The sequence below is a fragment of the Scomber scombrus genome, chromosome 8 (assembly GCF_963691925.1).
Source record: "Scomber scombrus chromosome 8, fScoSco1.1, whole genome shotgun sequence".
In the NCBI taxonomy this organism is placed as follows: Eukaryota; Metazoa; Chordata; class Actinopteri; order Scombriformes; family Scombridae; genus Scomber; species Scomber scombrus.
The window spans coordinates 12,154,344-12,179,714 of NC_084977.1; the positions used below are offsets into that span (position 1 = coordinate 12,154,344).

Sequence of the window (25,371 nt, forward strand, 5' to 3'; positions counted from 1 at the left end):
CATTTATAGTATAATACAGTATATAGTGATACCTCACACAACATACAAGATACATACATGTCTCATTGTGCAACCCTGAAAGCGTACTGCCTACAGAGTGGGCTTAAGTCGACTTAACTGCTATTAGAGGAGCATTATAAAGTGTGTGTGTGCGTGCCAGGGCCTGAGGACTGCAGCAATGTGTGGGCTGTTGGGGTGGGGTTAATGAGCTGTTCTATGACCTCTGTCACCCCACAGGATCGCCTCAGGGAGACAGACGGAGACAAACAGGAAGACAGGGTGACAACAAGCCTGTGGTTGCAGCCTGCCGCTGGACTTCTAGGACGAATCAGATTTATAACACTATAAGTGTCCTATCCTCCATAGATGCATCCTCATACAAGACCTCAATATGGCAGAAGCGTCTATGAGTAAATATCGTTTGGACAGATTAGTTAAATACAGTGGATGCTTTTTTTTTTTGAGGTTTGCATCATAGTGAGCACAGCTGCACGTATGTTCACATTTAGACAAAAGTAGACACTAACTTGATCTGTGCTGTCGAGAGAGAGAGAGAGAGAGAGAGAGAGAGAGAGAGAGAGAGAGAGAGAGAGAGAGAGAGAGAGAGAGAGAGAGAGAGAGAGAGAGAGAGAGAGAGAGAGAGAGAGAGAGAGAGAGAGAGAGAGAGAGAGAGAGAGAAGCACCATATGGATCACTGCCTCCTGAAATACTCATAACAGTGATAATACTGCCACCTTATGGTTGATGTAGAGACTTGTGTTAAGTCACATTATGCATTATGGACAGTACATGAGGATAAATATAACATAAACACCTCAATATTACCTAATCCCATACAATAAATGTGTTATTATATAGGATTAAATAATTTAATGAAACTACTAATTGATTTTTGTTGAAATTTGACTGACAGGAATTGATTTAACTATCATGGAAAAGGTTTGTTATTTTGACTGACTCCTATAATTACAAATAAAAATATTATTGTTATGGATTGTTAAATTATAGAAACTACTTATGCTACTGCTACTAACAATAGTTTTGACTTTTCTGCCAAACAGAATTATATAGAATAAGAGACAAAATGATCCACGCCAAACTTTGCAACCATTGTTTTTAATAGAAAGATTTTATATTCTTTAAACCAGACAACCAGATGCCAGACATTTTTGGATATATTAAAAAAAGAAGAACAGAACAAAAAAAGACACAAAATGGAATTATATGGTTTAGACTGTGTGGATTTAGTGGTCTCATATACAATACAATTTCTTTTCGTCGCCAAAAAGTGCAAATTCTCCAAAAATCACCAATATTCTCACCCCCTCCCCCAACCCCCCTGCAGCTTCCAACAGATATGGACTGACAGACTGCTACGCTAAGAAGTAACCTTATGTGGAGAGAAAGGTTTTTTTTTTTTTTTTTTTTAAGAAAAAAAAGAAGGTAAATCCACATTCAAATCACACAGGGAGGAAAACAGCTGCTGCACTCTGCAGGTCAAAACGTTCAATGGCGTTGCACTTTCTGACCAAATTTAGTGGATGTTAAAGCAGGTACTCTGCCTTTAGGACAGACAGACTGGGTGTGGTGAGTTGTGCAACAAGGATAAAGTTTTATTACACACACAGACAGACACAGAAGTGCAACAGCTGTTTTCTGCCTCATGTGACTCAGCGTGCATTTACAATTACATGTCCACATTTGAGTGTTGGGAAATATTCTGCCTCTTTAAAATATACATCAGAAAAGTTTCAATCTCCCTAAAGGATTATCATAATAATCACAGTTACGAATCAACCTATTATAAATAGTAGCCTATTTCTCTCTCCCAAGTTAAACCATTTACTTAACTATGGATTTATTTTATGTATATTATGATCAATGTTCTTCTTCCCACTCTACTGCAGTAATCTTGATTTGACATAGATGTTAAGGCCAAAGAAATTCTGTACTGATTTGCAAAAGTGCATGATGGTCATTCGGCCATTTCATCCGTCTTTCATAATCATTTAAACTCTATATGGATACCAGATCCAGCCTTTTACTACACAGACAGGGTGTTATTGCAGACACAGAGATTCTGCAGTGGATACAACACTGTGTGTTTAACATTCAGCACAGCTAGCCTTCTCAGAAAGCTTTGCAACTGTTATACAGTTTTCTTTTCAAGAAAAGGAGTCTCCCAAAATGAGATCAAAATGACCTTTCTCCCAACAAGATCTGAGACAGTAAGCGGAGAGCAGGTAGGGGGAGATCCGTCCTGTATCCCCCCCTGCCATTGTGTGATTATGCAATAAGCTGCATATAACAGGTATGGCGGTAGTATAGCAGAGATGTGTTTGTTTATGTCCAGATGAGACAGTAGCTCGAACCACCATCAATCCACATACCGAGAATTCAAGTTTTTTTTCTTTTTTTTTCCTTTTTCGTCATATTGTTTTTTTGCATTTAAATAATCATTTGCTCTTAAAGAAAAAAAAAAAACATCAACAGGAACAACAAAATAATAACAATAGTGATAACCATAAAATAAAAGCACACACAATTCAGGATGGCCTTTCGCAAAGTGCTTTTGTTACAATCGCAGAAGCTGAAAAAAGGCAGTTGGATAGCGATACACCGGGGGCTTTTTGAACTATGTCTGTCAAACAGTAGATGGATAGCGAGGGAAGGCAAGACTGGGTGAAACAGCCAACTACAAAGTGTTGACCATTTCCTCCTGCCGTCTCCAACTTACATCCTTTACACCAACCAAAACCTCTAAAGTGGGAATCACAGTATGAAGTTATGGAATTTATCCAAAAATTGTTTGGATGACTGCAAAACTGAAACTGTCTCTTCCTCCATACCTCATTCAATCCCCTCTCCCTCCTTTCTCTCCTGTCGATTCCCCTGCTGAGGGTGTGTGATCTTTGATCAAAGGCCAGTCGGCAGCAAAGACGTAGACTAACTCTGTCTGGAGAGAGGGAGAGTGATGGGAGAACAAAGTAAGAGAACATACACACCCCCCCACACACACACATACACACCCGTGCTTTTCCAACCCCATCTCCTTTCAAACATGTTACAGTCTGACTAATAAGACTGAATCTCCAGTGGCTTCCTTCCCTCCAACAAACAATTCACCGGATCAATATTAGATGGAGAAATAGGCTGGTCACAGCCCCTTTACAGTGAGGGAACTGTTCCTGCTTTTATCTTTCCGGGAACTATTATGTTAAATATTGGTATGAACAAGAAAGGTAAAGACAGAGAAGTAATTCAGAAGGTGATCAGACATACCATAAACTGAGCAGACATTGAAACCCAATGCATAGCAGTGTATTTTCCACCTGAGAAGTACTTACATAGAGACAAAAGAGATCAGCAACATTGTCCTTGTTGCAGTTCCCCAGTGTAAAATCTGTGGTGACCTCCTTTGTATTACAATTCTTATCATGTTGTGGGCGTGCAATTCCTACCAGTTTGGAGGACCAACACTGAACAATCGCTCAGCAAATAGTCCACACCTGGGCTTTCTCACCTCATCCCTGAAAACACTACAGCATGCATACATCCTGCCTTCCCCTACCACTTATATTTAATCCTCCTCTCTGTTTGTCAACCTTTGCAACCCCAGAGACAGAGAAAGACTCCAAGTGCAAACTGTCCCCACTTGGCTGAGAGCAGCCTGCCTCTCTGAAGGACCCTGGGCTGTCTGTGTAAGTGCCAGAGCCACGCTGCGCATAGAGCTGTACTGCATATGCTGCGCTCAGCTTGCTATGCATCAAGAGCCTGATAGAAAACACAAAAAAATCAGTTGTGCAGCGAAATGACGAAGCAAAGCAAATAGTCCCCCTTCTGTTGCCATGAATCGCCAAAATAACAGTCACCCCGTCCTGCTTCGTTTGATTATTTATAGTTATCATTGTTATCATAGTTGTTGGTCATCTTTGTTTTATGGCCTTCTCAGATATATTCACCAAAAAATCTTTGATAACAGCATAGGAAAAAAAACCCCACATCAAGGTCAATTTGGGAAAAACTCAATGCAATGAAGTTCAGTGACTGTCTCAGTGTAGCCTGTGTCAGAGTAACCTTGGTCTGGGGCTGAGGCTGGGGACACACCAGTTGTGGAACCATAGAGACACAGCGCTGAACTAGTGACAAATGCAGAGACATTATTATAAATTAATTCAAGTAAAGCTTTAACAGCAAAATGGTTAATTATGAAGCCAATCAGCTTTCACAATTTGGTGTAAAAAATATGGGCAGAAAAAAAGTGTTTACAATAAAAGGAGAAGGTGTGAGTTTTGTCTATCCCTGTCCACTTAAGGCCCATCTGGTGGGAGTGAGCCTCAGCTCCACACTACACAATACTACTGTCTGGAAACATAAAATCAACAAGCTTAGTGCTGCTCGGACACGGCCACAGAGTCACAGTTAGAGAACATTTCAATTCAGCTTAACCTTTTCAGACAGTTCACTGAAATCATCCAATTCAGCAAAGATCAAAATAACAGTGTTTAAAAATAACATTATTTTTCAAGATTAATTATTAATCAGCGGACTGAACATGAGACAATTGGTGACAAAAAGAAACATCTCTGAATTTGATTCCATATCTCTGGCACCTGCACACTGTACATGTCAGCCAGCTCAAATGTCTCGAATGTTTTCGGAGAGGCCTTGCTACTTTCTAAATGCCTACAATCTTGTATATTTGGAATATTTCTCAAAATGAAGAGCACACATGATTTGCTGTTATCACACCATTTCTACTTTACATCAAAAGTTACATCCAGAATCTCTTTTCAAGAGCGTCCGGATTTAACAATATATCTCTATGAATCCAACATTAGATTGGTAGCTTAAAATGTCCAATGACTTGCAAGTCATTTTTTCTCCTTTGGTATTTGTTGATGTTGGACGTATGTATATCTCTTATTATACTGTACATGATTATTTCTATGGAGGGGTTGGATGGACTCTTTATGAGACCATTGAGTATTTACCATACTGCTCTGTGCTCATGGAAACTCGCAGGCCTTTCTGAGGTCTCCTGCCCTTCTCCCATAAGCAGGACAAGGACATTTAACATTAGTGCAAACTTTTGCTCTCTCAGCTAAAGCACCATTTCCAGTGCTATCAGGCTTTACATCCATAACCCCACCCAAGCACCCATTTACCCCACCCCCCTGGCACAGCAACCCAAAAACATGACCCCAACCCTCACGCACACACAAGCATACAAGCATACACACACACACACACACACACACACACATACAGCCATGTAAAATAAATTGTTAGAAAATAAAAATAGCCGTAGCACATCAAATTTCAAGAAAAATGAGTGTAGACAGACCGAAAAAAAACTATACATCCTTAAACCTCTGATTCAATTGTCCACAAGAATACAAAGAGCGAGAGAAAGCAAACTCAAGTAAAAAAATCTGTATCATTTCACACACATTTCTGCATATGTATTCAGGAAGAGGGCATCTGTGTGTGGCTTAAGTCAGGGAGGACCATTTTGGATAAATTATACACATACTTTCAATATTTCTAGTCTACAGCAGAATAATATTGGGGGCAAAAAGCTTTGGTTAAACAACAAACAACATAAGACTTCTGGGGGAATATTAAGGTCCAAAGACACATATGTTTATATGGCTCACAGGTCTCGACAGGTTATGTAAAAATTCTGCCACATCAAGACAAAATTGGTTTAGTGTAAGCAGTCCATACCGAGTACCACTATACGTAAAAGATCACAAACCACGAAGACATCAGCTTACATTGGTCTGTGTGTGGGAGTCAAACTGTGCAATAATAAACCAATCTTTACCATAACGGAGAAGCAAAAATAGAAGCTCAAACTCTTAAGACCAAGACCAAGACCAACCCCTGACAATGACCGACAAGGGTAACCAAAGAGTTCTGCAAATCTGCACCAAGAGAGCTATGAAGTAAACAAGCAACTGTCCAGTGAGTTGTTTTACAATATGGTATTTTTGCTTCTGTGGTACCGTGAACCTATTATCACTGTGGTTTCCTCAGAGAACACATGTAGTTATGAGAGTAGCTGGGGAACAGATGGGGTAGACACAAAGTTTGTTTATCCAAGCTTGTCCTGAGACCCTCCAGTCTGCCAGCCAGCAACGCATGCTTGTGCACATGCACGCAAAAAATAAAGAAAGCGTGCCTACATACACACAAAGTGCCCTTTCTTCTTAGTGTGCCTCCTCCTTCCATCCCCTTACTTTACATTAAGACATACAAACTAGATTTCTTTTAACAACTAACTTCAAGTGCAATCAGTTACATTAATTAATTTAATTTTTTTTTAACGTCACAAAACATTTTTGTATCGGAACCTGGCTTCTCTTTTAGAGACCTGACCTCATATATTTCTGGTTTGATTTTTATTTAATTTTTTTTGGCAGCTTGTCATCAAAACCTGAACAAAACCAATGAAGGAGCACAACTTCACAACCATGGACAGAAGAAAGGAATGATCTCATTTGCAACTGGTTTGTTTCAAAGTACCCGTTTCGTTGACAAAAGTGCCCTCCTCAGTAAGAAAGTGCATTTATAACCTGCCTCTTTCCAATTAAGGTGTAAAGGACTGATAGTTAAACTACAGCACTACTGCAGACATTATTGGTGTGGGGGGTGGGGGGGTGGGTAGGGGGGACTCGATCCCATGTATGTTCTCTTCTTGACTCAAAGGCTCAATGTGCTAGTTTGGAAAATGACATTGGATGTGGAGTACAATAACATACAACTTGGATATTTTTAAGACTAACAAATCCAGATGAATGGAGTCACAGACAATATTCAGACAGATATGTCAGCTATGGTGTTCTCTACTTCTCCACAGGATACCTGGACCCAGTGAGTGTGAGCGTGTGCATGACTGTGTATGAGAGACGGAGAAAGTGCATTGGGGCTGGCAGCTCAGGGTGCATGTTTGAACAGGCTGTGGCTGACTCACACAGTGATGATGTGGCCAGAGGGACCCTGGCTGCCACGCACACACATGCACAACAACACACGTACATGTAAACACACTTGCACACTAAACTGCCAGCACCAGGCGTCCTACCCACAGTAACACTAGGCTCTAATATAATAATATCCCCTCCAGGCTGGTTCGGGGGCATTAGAGGACTACAGAGGGAGAGAGAGGGAGGGAGAGAAAAGGCCCGATTTGATCCCCTCCTGCCTGGAAACGTGGCTGAGCTGGGGGAGATTATTTTTTGGAATGCAACAGACATTGTGAGATCCCCCACCCCTTCCCTTGTTCCCCTCCCCCATCAACCAGCTGCAGCTGCGCTCCTATTTGGCCTCCCAACTTGGACAGGTATTTATTGCTCTCTTCATCATACAGGTTGCCTCACGGTTGTGTGGTCCCTAGGGCAAAAGGATTGGAATAAGCATGATACATACACCTCCTCTCACTCCCTTCCCAACACCAGCCCACTTCCTTTAAATATACCTCTCTCTCGCTCTGTTGGATATCTTTAGTAAAGCTGTGCAAACATAGGATAAAAAAGGTGCTCTTCTATCTCTTCTTCGTACTCTTTGTCACTCTCTCATTTGGGCTCCCTGCCATTCCTTTAACCTGCGGTTGGTTAAATGCTACCCGCGCCTTGTCACACAAGGACAGATTCCGAAAAAAAACTGCACAAAGTTAAGCACATTCATTCAATCAACCTCCTCATCCTTTGGGCAGGAACTATACATGTCAAGTGTTAAGTTTAGGACAAATGGGCTTTCTTTCATCGCACATTCATACAGTTTGTTTTCGTTCACCCACAAGCTTCACTCTGTGAGAAATATGACATCAAGCCTAAGAGGAAAATCCCAATGGGTAAGTACACCTCAGCATTAAGAGGGGACCAATGTCATATCACCACCTGCTGTATATACATGTATACAATTATAAAGTGTCAAGTACCCGAAGCAGTCGACTCAAAAAGGAACGACGACAAAAAAATAATTAAGACAAATCAAAAGGGAAAATAGAAACGCTGAAATTGCAGGGTCGTGAGGGATAAGAGGCAACGTAGTCAAGCCAACAATACATTGACAATGGTAGTGCTTTAAAAACACAAACCCTCCACCCCTCATATTCCCTAGTCCTGCAACTGACGAGCCCCCATTAACGTGGATTCGACTCAACATAAATTTGTTTTTCAATAAGACAAACCATAAATTCTTAGAATGCATTTTATAGAGTAAGTAACACTTCAATCAAACCCTTGTCTGATTCTTTCTGGAACATTTAGAGAGAAAAACTGTTGCATCAAAATTGTGGTGAGTTTTCCTTGCATATGCCGTATTGTGGCAATGTTGTTTCTATGGTAACTGTACATTTCAGACCTGCAAAAGAATAGAAAAAGAGTAGTTTTTCACTGGGAGGATTTGTCCTCGCTTCACCCGTACAGCAGCCAGAAGGTGCTTGACAGACACCTTGCTTAGAGCTTGAAGGCTGTGAGGACAAAACCAATAAAAATCTAAATCAACTGCATAGTTGCTCAGAGTTTCTTTGTATCTATTATACATTTGCCTAAGCACATATGCCAATGTATAAAACTCCTACTATTACAAAGAAAGAAATGGCCCAGAAAGTGGACATCATGGGTGCATGATTTGAAGCGTTCTTTGCTCTTTAACAGATAAACAGACTCAAGTGCTTGCAAGTCTACTCCATTTCCTAAAGTAAAAGGAGAAAGAAATATAAAGATTAGATTTTTGTGACACCCTGATTTGGTTTATAGAGGAATAGTTAGTTGTTTTGTTTTTGTTTTTTTTTAAGTTTGCCTTTTCTCCTCTCTGTTCACTGGCCTGTCTCACAGGCGACGCAGAGTGACTACGGTGTCCAGCAGTGTACTTGTCACCCCTGCAGTCTCAGGGCCCTGCCTCTCCTGCCAACTCCTGCAGCTGAGGACTGTGTGCATGGGCTCCAGCATCCACCTCCACCTCTGCAGCTGAGGTTGCCTCTGAGCGCCGCCGTCCCCTGATGTTACGAGGCCCAGGGCCAGTGTCGGAGCCGGGGCTCAGCAGGCCTAGCGGGGCAGCCTCGAGGAGTCCAGGCTCTCGCACTCGAGGCTTCCTGCCTCGACGAGAGGGGATGCCGTTGCAGCCGTCCTTCTTGAGGTGGCGATGCAGATGATCTGAGCGCACGAAAGTCTTAAAGCAGCTGGAACACTGGTAGGGGCGCAGGCCTGTGTGAACACGCATATGGTTCTTCAGGTCGTAGTTGTGAGCAAAGGCAGCTCCACATTGCGTACAAAGGTAAGGCTTCTCTCCTGTATGCTTCCGCATATGAACCTTGAGCTTGTCCTGCCTGTGAGGGAGAAAAATAAACAAGATCACATCAGAATACACACACGCACACACAAAAACATTTAAGAGGATCAGCTCACATACATTAAGTACAAAATATGTAATCAAACATGTTATTCATTCTGACATGTACAATGGTCAGCTAAACATGCTGGTTTTAAACAGTCGTCATTTTGGAAGTGCTCCAACAGGATTATTCTGTGACGGCAGCCAAGCCAACTGAGAAGCCATAAACTTTACATCTTTATCTGTGTAATTGCACACAAGAGCGCAACTGTGGCCTGACAAGAAAGCTCAACGTTCACTGTGTCAGTTGGCATTTTTTACAATTTCTGTTAACTTCTCTTTGAGGACCACACCACCACCAGTTGACAGGTTACCAAAATGCTTGTGTTTTGTGAACAGAAAAGATACACTTGTGTCCGCTGAAGCTGAAAAATATCAAAATTATTTTGAAAACTAGCTCTGAAATCTTGTTGAGTCATCAGTTTTACAGCCTGGTTCCAGCCTATCCCCACAAGTTGCATTTTGATTGAAATGTATATAAGGGTAGGTGTGACTTCAAAACAAATCGAATAGTTTATGTCATATACTTTTCAAATAATTTATTTATTATTTTATTCATCAACAATCTAAATCTTATGTCATCTCACATCCAGGAACATTTTATTCTGCCCAATAACCTTTATTAAGTGGCCTTGGCCTTCATCTGATACTTGCCCCCCCCCCCCTCTTTAGCTCTTACTATCTCACAAGTTCCTGACCTCTTAAATCGCATAACCCTTCTGCGCCCAGGGCAGAGGGCTTCTAAACAAACAAACGTAGTTAAGACAACTCCATTCTGAACATCTGAAAACACACACACACACACACACACACACACACACACACACACACACACACACACACACACACACACACACACACACACACACACACACACACACACACACACACACACACACACACACACACACACACCTAAGTGGATTAGCTTTCATACAAGCAAACAAATGAAATACAGCAACCCTCACAAGTCTGTACAAGCCATGCTACAACTATAAAAATTAACAAAGAAACATAAGTGAGGAGAAACATGTATATGCTTGCACACACATATACACACAAGCTGAAGCCTTGGACCAAAGTGGCACACTGACAGAGGTGAATTATTTAAAGGACAGGAGTGATTTATTACCGTGCGAGGCACACTCTTAACCCTGATCAAACAGGATTAAGATTACAATACCCCCTTCCCACTGCTGGTCGAATTTAGCCAGAAGGCAGATTCAGATTGGTCTTCCCTACCTGCCATGCTAGCAGAGGTTCTGGGTATTTCTAGCCTACTGCATCTATTTCCAGCACAAGTCCACTGATTAATTAATTAAAGGAATGATTTCAAGGAAAGACAGGACTCCCAAATACGGGGGAACCATGTGCACTCAAGTCCCTTGCTGAAGACAAGAGACATTTATCGGAGCTGCACATGGCAGAATTCATTAGAGAGGTAAAGGAGTGACACACAGAGAGAGGGGTGGTGTAACTACTCTGCCGTGGGCAATAATCAACATAACCAGAGATCAAAAGTTCAAATTACTGCATTGGAGCGCATAGAGCACCATCCAGGGCCTGTAATCCCCCTCTGTATCAGGACACTGCACTTTATAGCAACCCTCCACTAGATAACACTACCAAGGCGCAGCCTTCTTTTATTGGACCCCTATGTTAAAATTCCAGGACTTTGCTTTGGAGACTGTCACAATAAAAGAGACCTTTATAACCATATGACCCCCTCCGAGCTGGATTATTCAGCATGCCATTTTGATAAGCAATTAGCTACAATGTGACATTGACAAAAAAAATAATTAGGGGGATTCAGTCAGTCCATGATCAACATAAACATTGAGATTTACCAACTGCACTGCCTCCTTAATGCAAAGCTAAGTTGGTTAGTACTAATGCTGCTGCTCTTGGCTTTGTGAAGTATCCCACTGCAGAGTGCTTTGTTTACAGTGCCAAGTCCAAGACTATTAGTACATGTGACATGGGGTAGTCACTTCATTAATTGGGCTTACCTGGTAAAGCGCACTTTGCAGATGGCGCATTCATAGGGTTTCTCTCCCGTGTGTGTTCGGATGTGGCGGGGTAGCTTGCCTGCTCCTTGAATGACCTTGGAGCATATGGGGCACTTCTGGAAGGCCTTAGAGCGCATCTTCCTCTCTCCTCCACCTCCTCCTCCTCCTCCCCCACTGCCTCTCTCTCCAACCCCCCTCTCCCCTCCTCCTCCTACTCTGTCTTGGCCTGTACTGCCCCGTGATAACCAGAGCGGTGGCACTCCCTGTGTCACAGCAGCAGAAGATGTATCCTCATGCTGCGTGCTGTTAAAGTAATTCAAGTAAAATTCCATATCAGGGTCGTCCCCATCCACCGGTTCCTCCCCGGTTGTTGCACGCTCTTTCTGCCTCTCGATGGAGTCCATCATCTGCTGCAGGAGGGCACTGGCTGAACCCCTATCCCTCGCCATCGCCTCTCTGCTGTCCTCCACTTCTGTGTCCTGCCCCAGCCTTGACTCCGGGGGGAGGTAGAAGTGCCCATTTTGAGATGGAGGATAGTAAGATGACCCAAGGCTTGCTCCATTCCCCTGCACTGCCTCCCCGTCCTCTTCTTCCTCTTCATCCTCGTCCTCTTCCTCTGGCTCTTGTGTAGGGGCTTGGGCCAAGGCGAGGGCCAGGGGGGAGTAGTACTCACCGGGGCCACCAGGAGCCCCATTGCTGGGGGTCCCTCCATTGCCGTGGTTAAAGTGCAGGTGTGTGGGCAGGTCCCTGAGCTCTGGCGTGCTGCAGCTGCTGCTCCAGTGAGCCCCTCTCTGGAAGTACTCCAGGTACTCCCGGGCCCGCACCCGGTTCCCCTGCTCTCTGCCTCCTTTGCCCTTCCCCTCCTCATCTTCATCTTCATCTTTTCGCTCACTGCCCGCCTAGTGAAACATGATGGGGAACAATGAAAGTGAGTGACAGAGAAATCAAAAGTCAGTAAAAGTTTGCACAAAAAATAAAGGGAAAGAGGGAGGTACGAGTACAGCAGCAAAATAGTGAGAAAAGTACATTAAATAAAAAAATCACATTCTAAAATCATATTAGCTACGGTGAAGGCTGACGAAGAAGACCTCAATCAGCAACTGTACAGACATACAGATCTGAGGAGATCACTAATGGGTATCTTAGACGTGTATCCAGTGGCTCAGTATGTCTGTGGGTCCATGCATGTGACAAATAATAACTAATTTGACAATCACATTGCTAACTGGTGAGTGTATAAAGACAACAAAGGGGCACAGATGTATTGTCATCTGTCACCTAAAAAGTGTTGAAGGTTTTATCTAAAGTCAAGTGACTCAACTTGAAGGCTTTATGGGCAGTGAAGAGGAGTAGACTTGTGAAATGTGTGAAATGTAACAATAGATATGTGCAAATGTCGACCGAGTGACGCTACAGACTGGGATGTAACAGGTTAACACCCAGGAGCCCATGAGTGTCTCTGACATGCCCTATGTGATGTGATCATCACAGTGAAGTGTTGTTGTGATTATCACATGATGTAGAGCAAGACACAGCATATCACAGCCACACTTGATTATGTTGAAGTGTAGCTGCGATATGCTGCATCTGTAGTCTGCGAAAGAGCATGCTGTCCTTCTACACACTCTTTTGGCTCGCAACGAGTAAGTGTTGAATTAACCAAGAGCATTTGGGCGTGTTTGGCATAGTGACAAAGATTGATAAAGGCCATGATGTAAACTCGACTATGCTGACGACTCAATTAAGCGGATGGTATGATGAACACACCACTAAAACCAGGAGAACTAGATTTGGAGTGACTAGTTCAATGCAAAACAGTTCACACATGAACAGTTCACACATGAACTGTTTTGCATTTTAGATCACATCTGTGTTTTCCCATGTGTTCATTCAACACTTACGATGGGTTTCTTATTGTATCACTAACTCACAAAGACAGAGCAGATTGAATCTCATCTCAAAGCTTAAATTTGACTTCAACATACAGCATCAGTCAGAAGTTTGAACGCACCCTCCTGTTCCCTTAAATGGGAAAGTGTGTTCAGACCTTTGATTGGTGCTGTGTGTCACTTCTAGATTTAATGGTCCTGTACCGGCGGGGAGAGCACTTTGGTGTCCAGCAGGTGTGTACAGACGTCCTGGACAGGTTGGATTTCCAGGAGGCGTGCAGCGGCAAGGATGTCAGCCACGCTGCTGTGACTGAGCATCAATGTGGCTGTGTAGGCAAAGTCCAGCAACGCTCCCAGAGCCTCCGCTGTCACAAACTCGATGTTATAGATGCTATGTTGGTCAGCAGTGGCCCCTGAAGTGAAGAGCTTGTGGAAGTAGGAGCTGCAGGACGCTAGGACAGAGCGGTGAGCTGGGAACTCCTGGTCCTGTGTGACCAGCAGCACGTCACACAGCAGGCCACTGTGCCGCTGCTTGTTCAGGCTGCCCAGGATGTCTGCGCTGTGCTCGGGGAAAGGGATCCCCACGGGGCCTTCCTCTGCCTCTCCTGCCCCTCCTCTCCCCCCTCCTCCTCCACTGCTTGCTATCCCCCTGAGCCGCCTTCCTCCCCTCCCACCGGCTCCTGACGACATCTTCCACCAGCCTGCCGCCGAGCCGCCTAGCACAGCCCCTACCCGTGTATCCGTCCTGCCGTCTGTCCGTCTGCCTGTCTGAGGGTGGAAGAGTTGGATAGAGGGATGACATGGAGGGGAAAGACAAACAGGAGAAAAACACATCAGTTCATGACATTCTTTATGTGGATCAAGAGAGAAAGAAAAATATCGATTAAATGATTCACCATTGTCAAAAATATACACCAAACCAAACATGTGCACGCAAAACCAAAAGTTCATGGAGGACAAAGATAAAAAATACAACTAAAATGTTATGTATGCGGGATCATGACAAAATACACACTTCACAGAAGTTGGGTCTTGTTAGGTTGGCTGCCAATCAGATAAATAAGATAAGATATAAGATGTGTTTGGCAATCAGCAAAACCAAGGCTGAGAGAAAGTGGACTGCAAAAATGATTTAATATGTCAAAAATCAGCCTTACAAATGAAACGATGGCAACATCTGACAAACGGCAACAAACTGCAACATTAAAAAGAAATAGCTTTAACACATCGTCTACAGTCTACAGTATATGGGAAGTTGATGAATACTGACAATTGGTGTGTAACCTGTTATAGCCGACTACCTTAGCCGTACATTATTTTTCTTATTGTACACTTATGACCTTTGACCAAGTGAACTGTGTACCGACTCTGTCTATAAATAAAATGATTCTCCCTGACAAGCTAAATTTATTCATTAATATCTTGGCAATGAAAAAAACTTCTCGACTAATTTTTCACACCGACAGAGTTTCCATTAAAATGTTATTATATCACAAACATACATATCAAAATCCTTCATGATGTGTTTCTTACACCTGAAAAGGCCTTATTAAACATTTTGTGCTCAATGCATGCCTAACCTGAAACTTCAAAGGTTGCCACACATGTTGAACGCTGTAAACTTTCTTGAGGAGTAGCTCACGTAAGGAGCTCTGACAAATTATAATAGAAAAAACCCTCAAACTTTATTCTCCTTTTTACTCAAACCTTGTGAGAGTGAAAGTGTAAATAAGCCACCACAGTGCTGCACATCACAACTACTTGGAATTAACTTTGAAGCAAATCTACATTCAGATATACTACGAAACAGGGAGTGTGACAATGCTTGAATAAATTAGTTTCTGATGGCATGGAATAAACAGCGGCTCAAAACAATTTTGCATGCATATGGCGAGGCATTTTGCCTACTGAGGCACCGTGAGTGGGCGCATGAGTATTTGAAGAAGTGTATGTATTATACTGCATATGTGTGCATGTGCAGGTGGCTGGGTAACTGTTTCCTTCTAATGCCTACATCTACGGGTGTGTGTGTGTGTGTGTGCACTTGTGCTAAGAAACCAAGTAAGAGGTCGTGGAGGACAGATAGGCAGAGGGCAGTGGGGATCAGAATGCATGCTGGGAGCTGGGCTGTGCAGCTTGTGCACTCTGTGTCAGTCGAGAGCCAGGGAGGGGAGTCAGGGAGGTGGAGGAAAGGGGGGGAGGGAGCGAGGGGGGCTTCCAGAGCAGACCCTGTGGAAAAACTCCACAAGAGGAGGAAGAGGACACGCAACAAGCTGCAAGGGAACAGTATTAAAAAGGGAGGTTGTCAATCCGGTCTGAACTGGTTACCCCACCCTCTACTGTGTGCCAAGTTTCAGGAAAGGCTGTCCCCTCGCTCACGTGTGGGGGGAGATTAAAACGATCGACTGAAGCCTGCGCAGTGGGAGGGGGGTTTCGGCAGAACAAGCCATCCTCGATTTCTCTATTAACACACTCACACGAGCAAATACAGTCACATCACAGAGACATCAATAACACCCCCCCCCCTCCAATCCCTACTCTCCATCTGCCAGGGAGACCCAGCAGGGGGTGAGGCTGGGGGGTGGGGATTGGGGGGTGGAGAGGTGTGTGTGTGTGTGTGTGTGTGGGTGGGGAGGGTGGTTGAGTGAGAGAGAGGCATTCAAATGACATTCCTTCAGATCTGCCCTCGGTATGTTTGTACGCTACACCCCACTACCAAACCTGCCTAACCTGGCTGCCTCTCCTCCTTCACGCTGTACCTGTTCCGCCTATCTGTCTCCACACCTTCAGCTCTGCTCACAAGTTAGAGTTAAGTTAAGCTTTCTCTAAGGAGGGCAGGCGGGAGAGAAGAATCTCCAACGTATCATGATATACTAAATGGGTCAATGATTGTTTACATTTTGGCGAAGTATTAGGATAAAGAGAACATTCAAATAATAGTTTGTACATTCAAATAACACAGGTCACAGAGAACTGTCTCTTTGATTAATGGTAAAATGTTGGATCCCTCATTTCTTGCCCCTTCACAGTACACCTCACATAACTCAGTTCAGTTTTGATAGGCAGCTGACCACAAAGCATCCGCAAACACGGCTGATGTGTTTCACAAAGCTCTGATGTAAAACGGGCCGTCAGACGTGGCACGAGCAAATGTTATTATCCTAACCCTCATCTGAATATGCTGAGGGAGGTGAGGGAAAAGACAAATAGAGACAGAGAGAGAGAGAGAAAGCAGTGAGATGGAGATGGAGGAAAGAGCAAGAGAAAGGGCAACCACATGGCCACCGGTCACGTCCTTCACAGGTGGAAATAGATCTCTGTGAGCCCATCCAGACCTGAGCCAACCTGCTTTTCTCCAGCACACACACACAAAGCACCTGTACTAGACCAGGCTTTGCTGCAAGCTTGCATACACGTTATCCCCCGTACATACACAGCTGACCCTGGGTCACGGCTTTGTAGGGTAAAGACGCTGAGCTGAGAGGAGATAAAACACACACACACACACACACACACACACACACACACACACACACACACACACACACACACACACACACACACACACACACACACACACACACACACACACACACACACACACACACACACACACACACACAGTCAGTGCCAACAAAGCATGGAGGGACTACTCTGCATGCAGGAGCAACCTGTCCCCGAATAACCCGCAAACAGCGCTAAGAAAGAGGAAACACAGTGCAACAAACCTGATCCTGACGCCTCCTCATGGCTCGAAACATTCCTTATCACTAATTCATGCCTGTGGGTGACGAGGCCCACAGCCCAACACAAAGCAGCACAGGAGCCGTCCGTGCCCCTGGTGATCCACTTCCAGGGAAGGGCCTCCTCTCAGTACCCAGTTGGTGAGCACCCAGGCCTGCTTTGCAAGTCAAACAACTGCTTAAAACACAGGAGCCACCCATTTCACCCCCGCCCTCATCACCTCCATCTCATCCTTAACGTTTCTCTACCCCTTCCCACATATCTGCACACAGCAAGGGCCGATATCAAAAGTATGCTTCAGGGACGAAACTGCTAACAACGGTCTCCTGCCAGGCAGTTACTTCAACTGTGCTGTGTGTGTGTGTATGTGTGTGTGTGTGTTCTTTCAATATCTATGTCGAGGCAGTCACGCCCAAGTTGCTTGTCATTGACTGACAAACACTTTGACATTAGACCGTGGTTGCAGTTTAGTAAGTAGTGGTTTTATTTTTTTCGGATATGTATCATCTATGAAAGGCAGAAATTCCACTCTCAAAGTATCTCCGTCTTTGGCTGACACATACCAATCATTCCTAAATACAAATGGAACAAACTGTTAACCCTGTGTGACCTCAAATGTTTCTTAGATAAGGAAATAAATATCTTACTGGCACTTTTTAAGGACAGTACTCCGGCATGCTTTTGAGGTTTAGCTGAACGATAGATTAGAAAAATTAAGAGAATCAAAGAAAAAGTAGCATCAATATTTGCAGGAAGTGCTTCACTTAATATTTCCACTTAAAGAACCTTTACATTTTAAAGTATCTGCTCTTTTAGTCTTTTTCATTTATTCAAAAGCAGTTTCCTGCATAAACTTTGGCATGCAAAATGTGTTTTCCTCATAAAAATAATCCACAATTTAAAACTACTGAGCCACCCAACTTTAAGAGGTAGCAATCAGAGGAAACATAACTGAATCATTGATCCCAAAACCCGTAAATGTTAATGAGGCGCATATGGGCCACTCTTTTATGACTGAAATAGAGAGCAAGTTGTTACTTTGATTGTGAAGTGTTATTAACTTATTGCGTTTACAAGAGAACAATTCTATCATGTTACTTCCAGTTTTACTCTCTTACTACGTGAAAGGCTTGTTTTCGCTGCAGGAGCTGATAACAGAATGATTCATATATTTTGATCACAACAGGTGTTTCTATTACGATCCGAGTGCAACAGAAACACAACATCAAAGCCAGAACTTAGAAATAAAAAAAATCTGGCTATCAGTCAGCAAGTCAAAGAATTCAGCTGGCCCTTTGCTCCTGTCAACCTTTCTTTTTAAACCCTCTCCTTCTCTCTCCTGTCCTCATTTCACTGACTATCTCAGCTGGCTTCTATGGCAACAGCCCTGCCTAACCCGCCCTGCTGCACAGGAATCACTTCACTCAGGTCAAGAAGGTTCAAGGTTGGACCAAGAGGATATTGCAAGATAATCGGAATGGGGAGGGGGTGGCAGTTCCTAGGAAAAGTGGATTTTCATCAAGTGCCACAGCCAAGTGACTCACTGCTGCCAGTAGTGGAAGGAAACCTGATTGGTCGGGAGCGAAGCAGGAAGAGGGCAAGTGACTGATAAAACTGAAGTTGCTAGGGCTGGTCTAGGCCTGGCAGCTTTCACTAGAAACTAACCAGGAAGCGCTGCCAAAACAGAGACACAAAGCAAGTCAAGAGGTAGTGGGCGAGGCAGGGCGTTAAACTCACACGTTTACTCAAACCTCCTGAGTGTAAGAAACCAGTTCAGATGTCAATGATAAACTCACTGAGTTACCTGACGTAACCTGCTTCAATAAGAGTAAAGGTAACCACCCACAAGTTGGGCAAAGTTTAATTTGAGGAAGCTAGCAGGGGGTTTTATGATATCCTTATAAAAAAGGTCTGTGACAGTAAAGATAGCAGAGAAGTGAAATATATATCTCTAACTACTTGTATGAACTCTCACACTGTTGTTTTAAATTTGACTGTATTTTGTTTTCTTGCTTGTTTGAATCAATCGGACCCAGCAGTAGCACAGACTAGTTTACACCCCCAGAAAAACAGAAAATAATGACAACACTGAATTACAACGTTTGCAAAACTAATGTGTTAATTGCTGTTGACTCTGAATGAGGCTGTATCAGAAAGAAGTGGAGTCAGTCGTGTGTTTGGCATTGCTTTATAGTGCAGTGCATTTCTGGTATTTCCTCCTCCATAATTTTAAATGAGACGGAAAGATGTAATAATAATGATAATAATAATAATAGTAATAATAATAATAATAATAATAATGATAATAAATTAGTGCTGACACAACCTAGAAAAACAACTTGAGTAACACTCTCAGCAAAAATTGATGATTTTAATTCTGATAATATTTCATGCAAGTCATTTGTGTTGCTCTGATGTTTCCTGGTCACGTCATAAAGAGAAAAAAAACAATGTGACCACATTTCAAATGAATTTGTTCATTGACTAATTAAGTTTGTTAAAACGTTATAAACGACAACACGCTTTACGACAGTGGGACATAAATGTGTCTGTTGGTGGATATTTAATTTTCTAACTCATGAGTCTGATTACACACACGTTTCGGGACTGGGGCCTTTCTCAAGCTGCAGTGTAATAAAACCACATCCACACTCTGAGTTCCTTTTAGCTTGAGTAACATGCTCTGACACTGCCAAGCTGCCAACCAGGAAGTGTGACAGAATCTAACACATGGCTTTAGAAATAGTATTACGCCCCAGCACAGCGTTGCCCAGCAGAACCCAAGCTGGCCAGTTGGTCGGTCCGCAGGCCCAACATGTCCAGGCTGCGCCACTCTGTGCATGCGCAGCCCGACAGGGAAAGAGGACTTCCTGTGAGTCTGTGGCAGGCGTGTAACAGAACCCGCTCTGTTATCAGATGACCGGCTCTCTGCTTGCTCGATCTCTCTGTCCCAACTGCCTGACCCTCCCTCCGTCTCTCTCTCTCTCTTCCTCTCATCTGTCGATCTCATCTCATCATTGCTCCATCTCTGTCTCAGACGCTGCACTGCACAGAACCCACCACATCACCCACTTCCCCTTTCCACTGCTGAGGAGGCAAAGCAGCATAGATCCGCCCACCCTCCTGTGTCTCACCACCCCTTTAATGCAACCCACCTAGCTTCTCTCCAGTTTCATCCCACACCAATCCACTAAATCAACATGCAGACAGTGTCAGATTGATCACATATCCTCTTCCTGATCAGTCCGCCTTTCTGCTTAATTAAAAGGAGGTTGTGGTCTCTGTGGGACGCTGCTCGTTATCAATATAACAGCAAGAGTAGCTGAGAAAAGCCCACAGCCTTCAACCAATTTACATTTTCTATATTAACACCAATCACCAAAACACGTCATCTCCAAACATAGTGTGAAAAGTCTGGCTTTACCCCCATCCTGAAAAACATCCCAGCCTCTTCTCACTCTCTCACTCTAATTTGATCAGGTTGTGTTGGCCTCTACATAATAAATGTCCCAGAAGAGAACAGAAGAAGCCCCTTTACTCCCCCTAGACTTCAGCACAAACAACAGAAAAACAACAGAGAGGGGTCTGTCTGTCTGCCTCGCCGGGCTGGAAGCTGTGGTATACTGAGCAGCTGACCAGGGGAACCAAACATAAGGGGGGAAGTGAAGCTGTATTCACTGAGGAAGAGACTGATGAAAGTGTTCAAACTGTAGAAACATACACAACTTATACACAGAGCGTCACACACAGAGAGAGACGAGCAGCACAGAAATGATGCTGTTTGGTATGAAGTCGAAAAAAAAAAGACAACAACTCAGTTTGGATTCAGCCATATGAGCTACGATGCATCATTTGACCACATAAACAAAACTTTGAACAAACAGAGTGACCGTTACATGCAGTGTATTGTATACAGCCAACATTTCACTCTAAAATAAAGCCTCAAACTGCCACGGCGACATCACGCAACCTGTCTTCTCAGTCTGTCTCAACCTGCTAGTTTCAGGCCATCGTGGTGTAGGCACAAACATACAGGAATATCAAACTGTATTCAGCCTCACCGCCAAATTGATGGGTGGTGTCTTGGACCTGCCCACAGCCACTGAAGTCCCCTGCAATTCCCCTGGAATCTATTGTTGGTAACACACACGCACACGCATGTGTGCACACAAGCACACACTCATGCACACAAACACACATGGCGTCCTAGTTTAACCTCTTGCTGGAATTTACTTGAGCGGACTATACTTTTCTTCCATATTGGCACCTAAGAAGTGGCACACATGGTAACATCAGAGCATTATCTAGCAAATATTTTCTGTGACATTGAACTGAATGAATAAAAAAAACAAAAACAAGCCTCGTCTGCCGCTGCTTTCTGAGAAGCATTCCAAGCACTTTCCCAGCATTTGGGCGTCTTCGTGTACTATGTCTGCTTGTACCCTCTCCGTGCCCACATGTTTAAAAAACGGGTTCAACAAGTATGCAAAGCCAAAAAATATGCATCTGGTTATCGAGCAATGCAGTCAGGGTTCCTGTGAAGTCTTTCAACCACACACCACAAGCAAGCGGGACATGACAGGCGAGATTAGAATCTGCGTTTAGCAAGATGCTGGTGAAGAGGGGAGGTTGAGTGGACTGAATAGACGTGAGATCAACCACGGTGTGAGTAGTTGAAAAGTTCCCAAGTGCACAAAGTTTTATTTTACTATCAGTCTTAGCTGAGGCGGATTACCCCACCGAGGATATCCAGTTGCCACAAGATGTCACATTTTCTCCTCTTCAGCGAGAGGAGATGCCACTTATTGAGGTTTTCTCACACAAACTATTACTCCACACACCACCTGTACTCTGACAGCCATCAGCACGGTCGCTCCGCCACAGTCTCGCAAACATTTGATGCAGTGGTTTTTGTGGAATTACTTTAACACCCCTGAAGAAGCAGCAGTACAGGATGTGTGACTGTCTTCATCTTTTCACTCGACTAATAATAGCAGCAGTGCCATTTAATCACAGCAGTAGATGATAACATTAAAAGCACACTTTGCCTTCATGAGATGAAAACGACGCTGATGACACAATAAGCTTAGCTGAAAAAAAGTTAGTTAACACAAACTATAAGAGAAAAACTCTTTCTCCGAGCCGGGTTCTGTGCAGCACCTTACACTCAGCACTGACCTATTTGCCATTTCTCTATCTGCAAGTGGGTCAGGAACTCTGAACTCTATCAAGCCCCATCTCTTTCACTCTTCTTCACACACAACACACTACGGTATTTATTTCCCCTGCTCGCTTCTCCTCTCCTCTCAGTCACAGTCTAAAGACAGTGTGTATGTGTATGTGTACGTGTGTGTGTGTGTGTGTGTGTGTGTGTGTGTGTGTGTGTGTGTGTGGCTGTCTTTGGAGTGCTTACCAAATAGGCAGAAAATGATTCCCGTGCCCTATCTGCCTCCCCTGCCTGCCGGCCAGCTCTGCTGCCTCCGTCTCTGGGCAGGGCTAGAGCTTTACCAGACAGGAAACTTCGCGAGTGGCCCTAGTCATACAGGCAAGCCCTTGCCTGATCCCTCACAAACAGACACCTACCCCCCCACCCTCCCCCCCACCCACCACTACCACCCCACCCCCCTCTATTTTCAGCCCACAACTCAGCTCCGCATCCCCTGCTCTTATTGGCTTGACAGCTGCTCACTCACCACACCTCCTCATTGGGATAGGCTGGCGGCTGTTCCCTTTCCTGGATGGCCGAGGGCAAGGCACACTGGGATATAGAGTTCTGAAACCCCATTTGACCTGTTTTACAGCCCTCGCTGTGGACTACGTGTCCCAGCTTTCTGTGCCCATACCACCCCCACTATCTCCAAGCCTGTTCTAACGTAAGCACTGAGGGCTGAATTATACACTACAGTATGTTGCTAGCAGGCTGCCAGGTATTAAAGTACAGACCAGCCATCAAGCGGGCCAAGCTTCGCATGAAAAAAATGAAAACATTTCAGCCTCAACTGTCAGTGCAATAACCAAACTTCCAAGGTGGATTCTCTCATCAGCTCACACTCGAGTGACATTTCACGCACACTTAAAACTCCTGACCTAAATTATGACTTACTCCTATTCCACACAGTCTAATACCACTACAACATGCCTCACGCAATGAGCACACAACTTGCCCCGCACACAACATTTCAATTGACACTGTCCCGAAAAGTTGTTGATATTGCTCGTACCTTGTCCAATAGAATTATTTTTGGTTCCTCCTTCCCCTCTTTCAGTACCCCCCCCCCCCCCCTCCCACTAGAGCCCCCACCACCACCACCACCACCACCACCATCTCCTCCTCCTCCTCCTCCTCCTCTAAGTGCTTCCACCTGCCTGAAAAGTTAATGCCTTGAACACATCCTATAAACTTTATCTCCAGATTCCCCAGAGGTAAAAAGCAGCACAGAGGAAGTACTTCAGGAGGATTAAAAAAGAGGAACCTTGACTAGGGACTACTGCTGCGACCCACCTCTCCTCTCCGGCCAACCCCCCCACCCTGCTCTCCTTTCTGTCCCCCTCCCTCATTCCTCCCTCTCTACTCTCCTCCTCTGCCCTGCTCCCCACTGGTCGACAGGCCCAGGGCAGACAGCGGGGGGATGGCAGGGTGCCTTTAGCTCACCTGCGATGGCCGTGGTGGTGCTTGTTGTGGGTTAGCTCAGCCCTCTCCTCTCCTCCTCTCCGGAGCTCTCTCTCACTCCCTCTCACTGTTGTGCAGCTTAAAGCCCCGTATGCGCTAACCAAGCAGCAGCAGATCAACTCAATTCCCTTCCTGGTTTCTGGAGGGCAAAGAGGTCCCTCCCTTTCTCTCTCTCTTTCTCACTCACTCTCTCTCCCTCTCTCTTAAAGAAACAGCATTCCCCCTCCGTCTCCTCTCCCTCCTCCCTATGTGAGGCAAAAAGTAAAGTGGAAATTTCTTTGTGCTCAAAAGTGGACAGTTGTCAAAGTCATAAACTCAATCAGAGATGACACAAATCATTAACCCATGCGTTCCCCGAGTTGCACAATGAGTGTCAGCCGCACTCTTCCTCTCTGGACAGTCAAATTTGTGGTTTAAGGTTAAAATGAGTTGTAACTCTTGTCTTTTCTAACCCGCTTCATCTCTCACTAGTCCTTTCCTTTTCTATGTGAATAGAGTCGCACCCACCCATCCTATTGCCTGAGGTCATGGTGTCCCACCCCAAAAACAAGCCGTGGCAGATTCCAGCACATACAGTAGGGGCTGCCAGCAACCCCCTTGATGAACTCTCTGGCTCGGTCCTGGTTTCTGTACATAATACCTGCCAAGCTCCAACAGGTGAGGTATCAGAGAAGACATTACTAAGTCAGAGAGTGCCTGATCCACTGTGGGGGAATGGCAAGTTCCCATGTGTAAATTTACAGCTCATGCACTTGATGTTGCGCCACTTCCAACCACCCACCCACACGCCCCCTCAGTGAGCGCAAGCCAGCCATTGTGGCACAGAGTGGGATGGAGCACAAGATGTATTTGCGGATTCTGTTGCACCGTAGACCATGCCAGCACACCTCTAAATGCACTTTAAAGTCACATATTTCATGCACAAACGTGAAAGGACATACTTTACACATAAACAGTTGTCTTTTGGCTCCAGTCTCACAGGAGCCGTGCCCCACAGTGCAGCAGGGCTTGGCGCTGCGTGGATCACCATGCATGGGAATCAAGGTATGGCAGGAGGAGGTAGTGGCACACCCTTTTCCTAGATGGCACTGTTCAGCGCCGTCTCTGCATAAACACAGGGAAGTTGCAGCTTTCGAACTGGAGAAACACAAATGAATTGCAGTATTTGGACATTTGGTGCACTCACTTGCTATAATTTGAAATGTTAAGTGAAGAGGATGCAGGTGGATAAGTTGTAGCCCAAGTGAAATAAAACAGCATACACTTACACATAAAATAGGCAACATAATATTTAGCCTACACAAGTTGCCCTCTATTCAGTTTTGGAATAATTACCCACAGTCAAAATTAGTTGTTCTCAGCCCAAGGCAGTCTGAGATGATGTCAGACACTTTTATGGCAATGTCGCCTTTCAGTCCAATATAAACTGGTCCTACCCAACTCCAGACACCCCACATCAGATCTGCGTTTGTCATTACTGTCTGAATGATGGCTTTAATTAAATCTAGCCCCGAAAAAAGGAGGCAGTTGACAGGAATCCCCGACTAAAGTTACAGATAGGCACATGACCTGGTGGCTGATAGTAAACACGTGTACAGGCCTACACTTGACCGGGGGTCAAGCAGCAGAGGTTAGCTAATGCTCACTCAGGTCCAAA

At 44.4% G+C, this 25,371-nt stretch overlaps 1 protein-coding gene across 2 annotated transcripts; it reads right to left on the minus strand.

Moving 5' to 3' along the window:
• Nucleotides 1-1,109: 1,109 nt before the first annotated feature.
• On the minus strand, nucleotides 1,110-23,837 carry zbtb7a (zinc finger and BTB domain containing 7a). 2 transcript variants are annotated; one of them, XM_062423563.1, is made up of 4 exons: nucleotides 23,697-23,837; nucleotides 13,505-14,068; nucleotides 11,412-12,310; nucleotides 1,110-9,337 (listed from the first exon to the last, which is right to left on the minus strand). In XM_062423563.1, exons 2-4 carry the CDS (start codon nucleotides 13,988-13,990, stop codon nucleotides 8,899-8,901), a joined length of 1,824 nt encoding a protein of 607 aa, XP_062279547.1. In that variant the 5' UTR covers nucleotides 13,991-14,068; nucleotides 23,697-23,837; the 3' UTR covers nucleotides 1,110-8,898. The 2 variants fall into 2 exon arrangements, with proteins under 2 accessions (XP_062279547.1, XP_062279549.1); XM_062423565.1 differs by lacking the exon at nucleotides 23,697-23,837 and adding an exon at nucleotides 22,458-23,302.
• Nucleotides 23,838-25,371: the final 1,534 nt, after the last annotated feature.

Excerpts from the sequence above, each read along its gene's own strand:
- zbtb7a (XM_062423563.1), bottom strand. The coding sequence starts at position 13,990 with ATGTCGTCAGGAGCCGGTGGGAGGGGAGGAAGGCGGCTCAGGGGGATA. Across the intron at positions 12,311-13,504 it reads CCAAAGTGCTCTCCCCGCCG|GCGGGCAGTGAGCGAAAAGA; the intron begins GTACAGGACCAT and ends ATGTTTCACTAG. Across the intron at positions 9,338-11,411 it reads TGCAAAGTGCGCTTTACCAG|GCAGGACAAGCTCAAGGTTC; the intron begins GTAAGCCCAATT and ends TCTCCCTCACAG.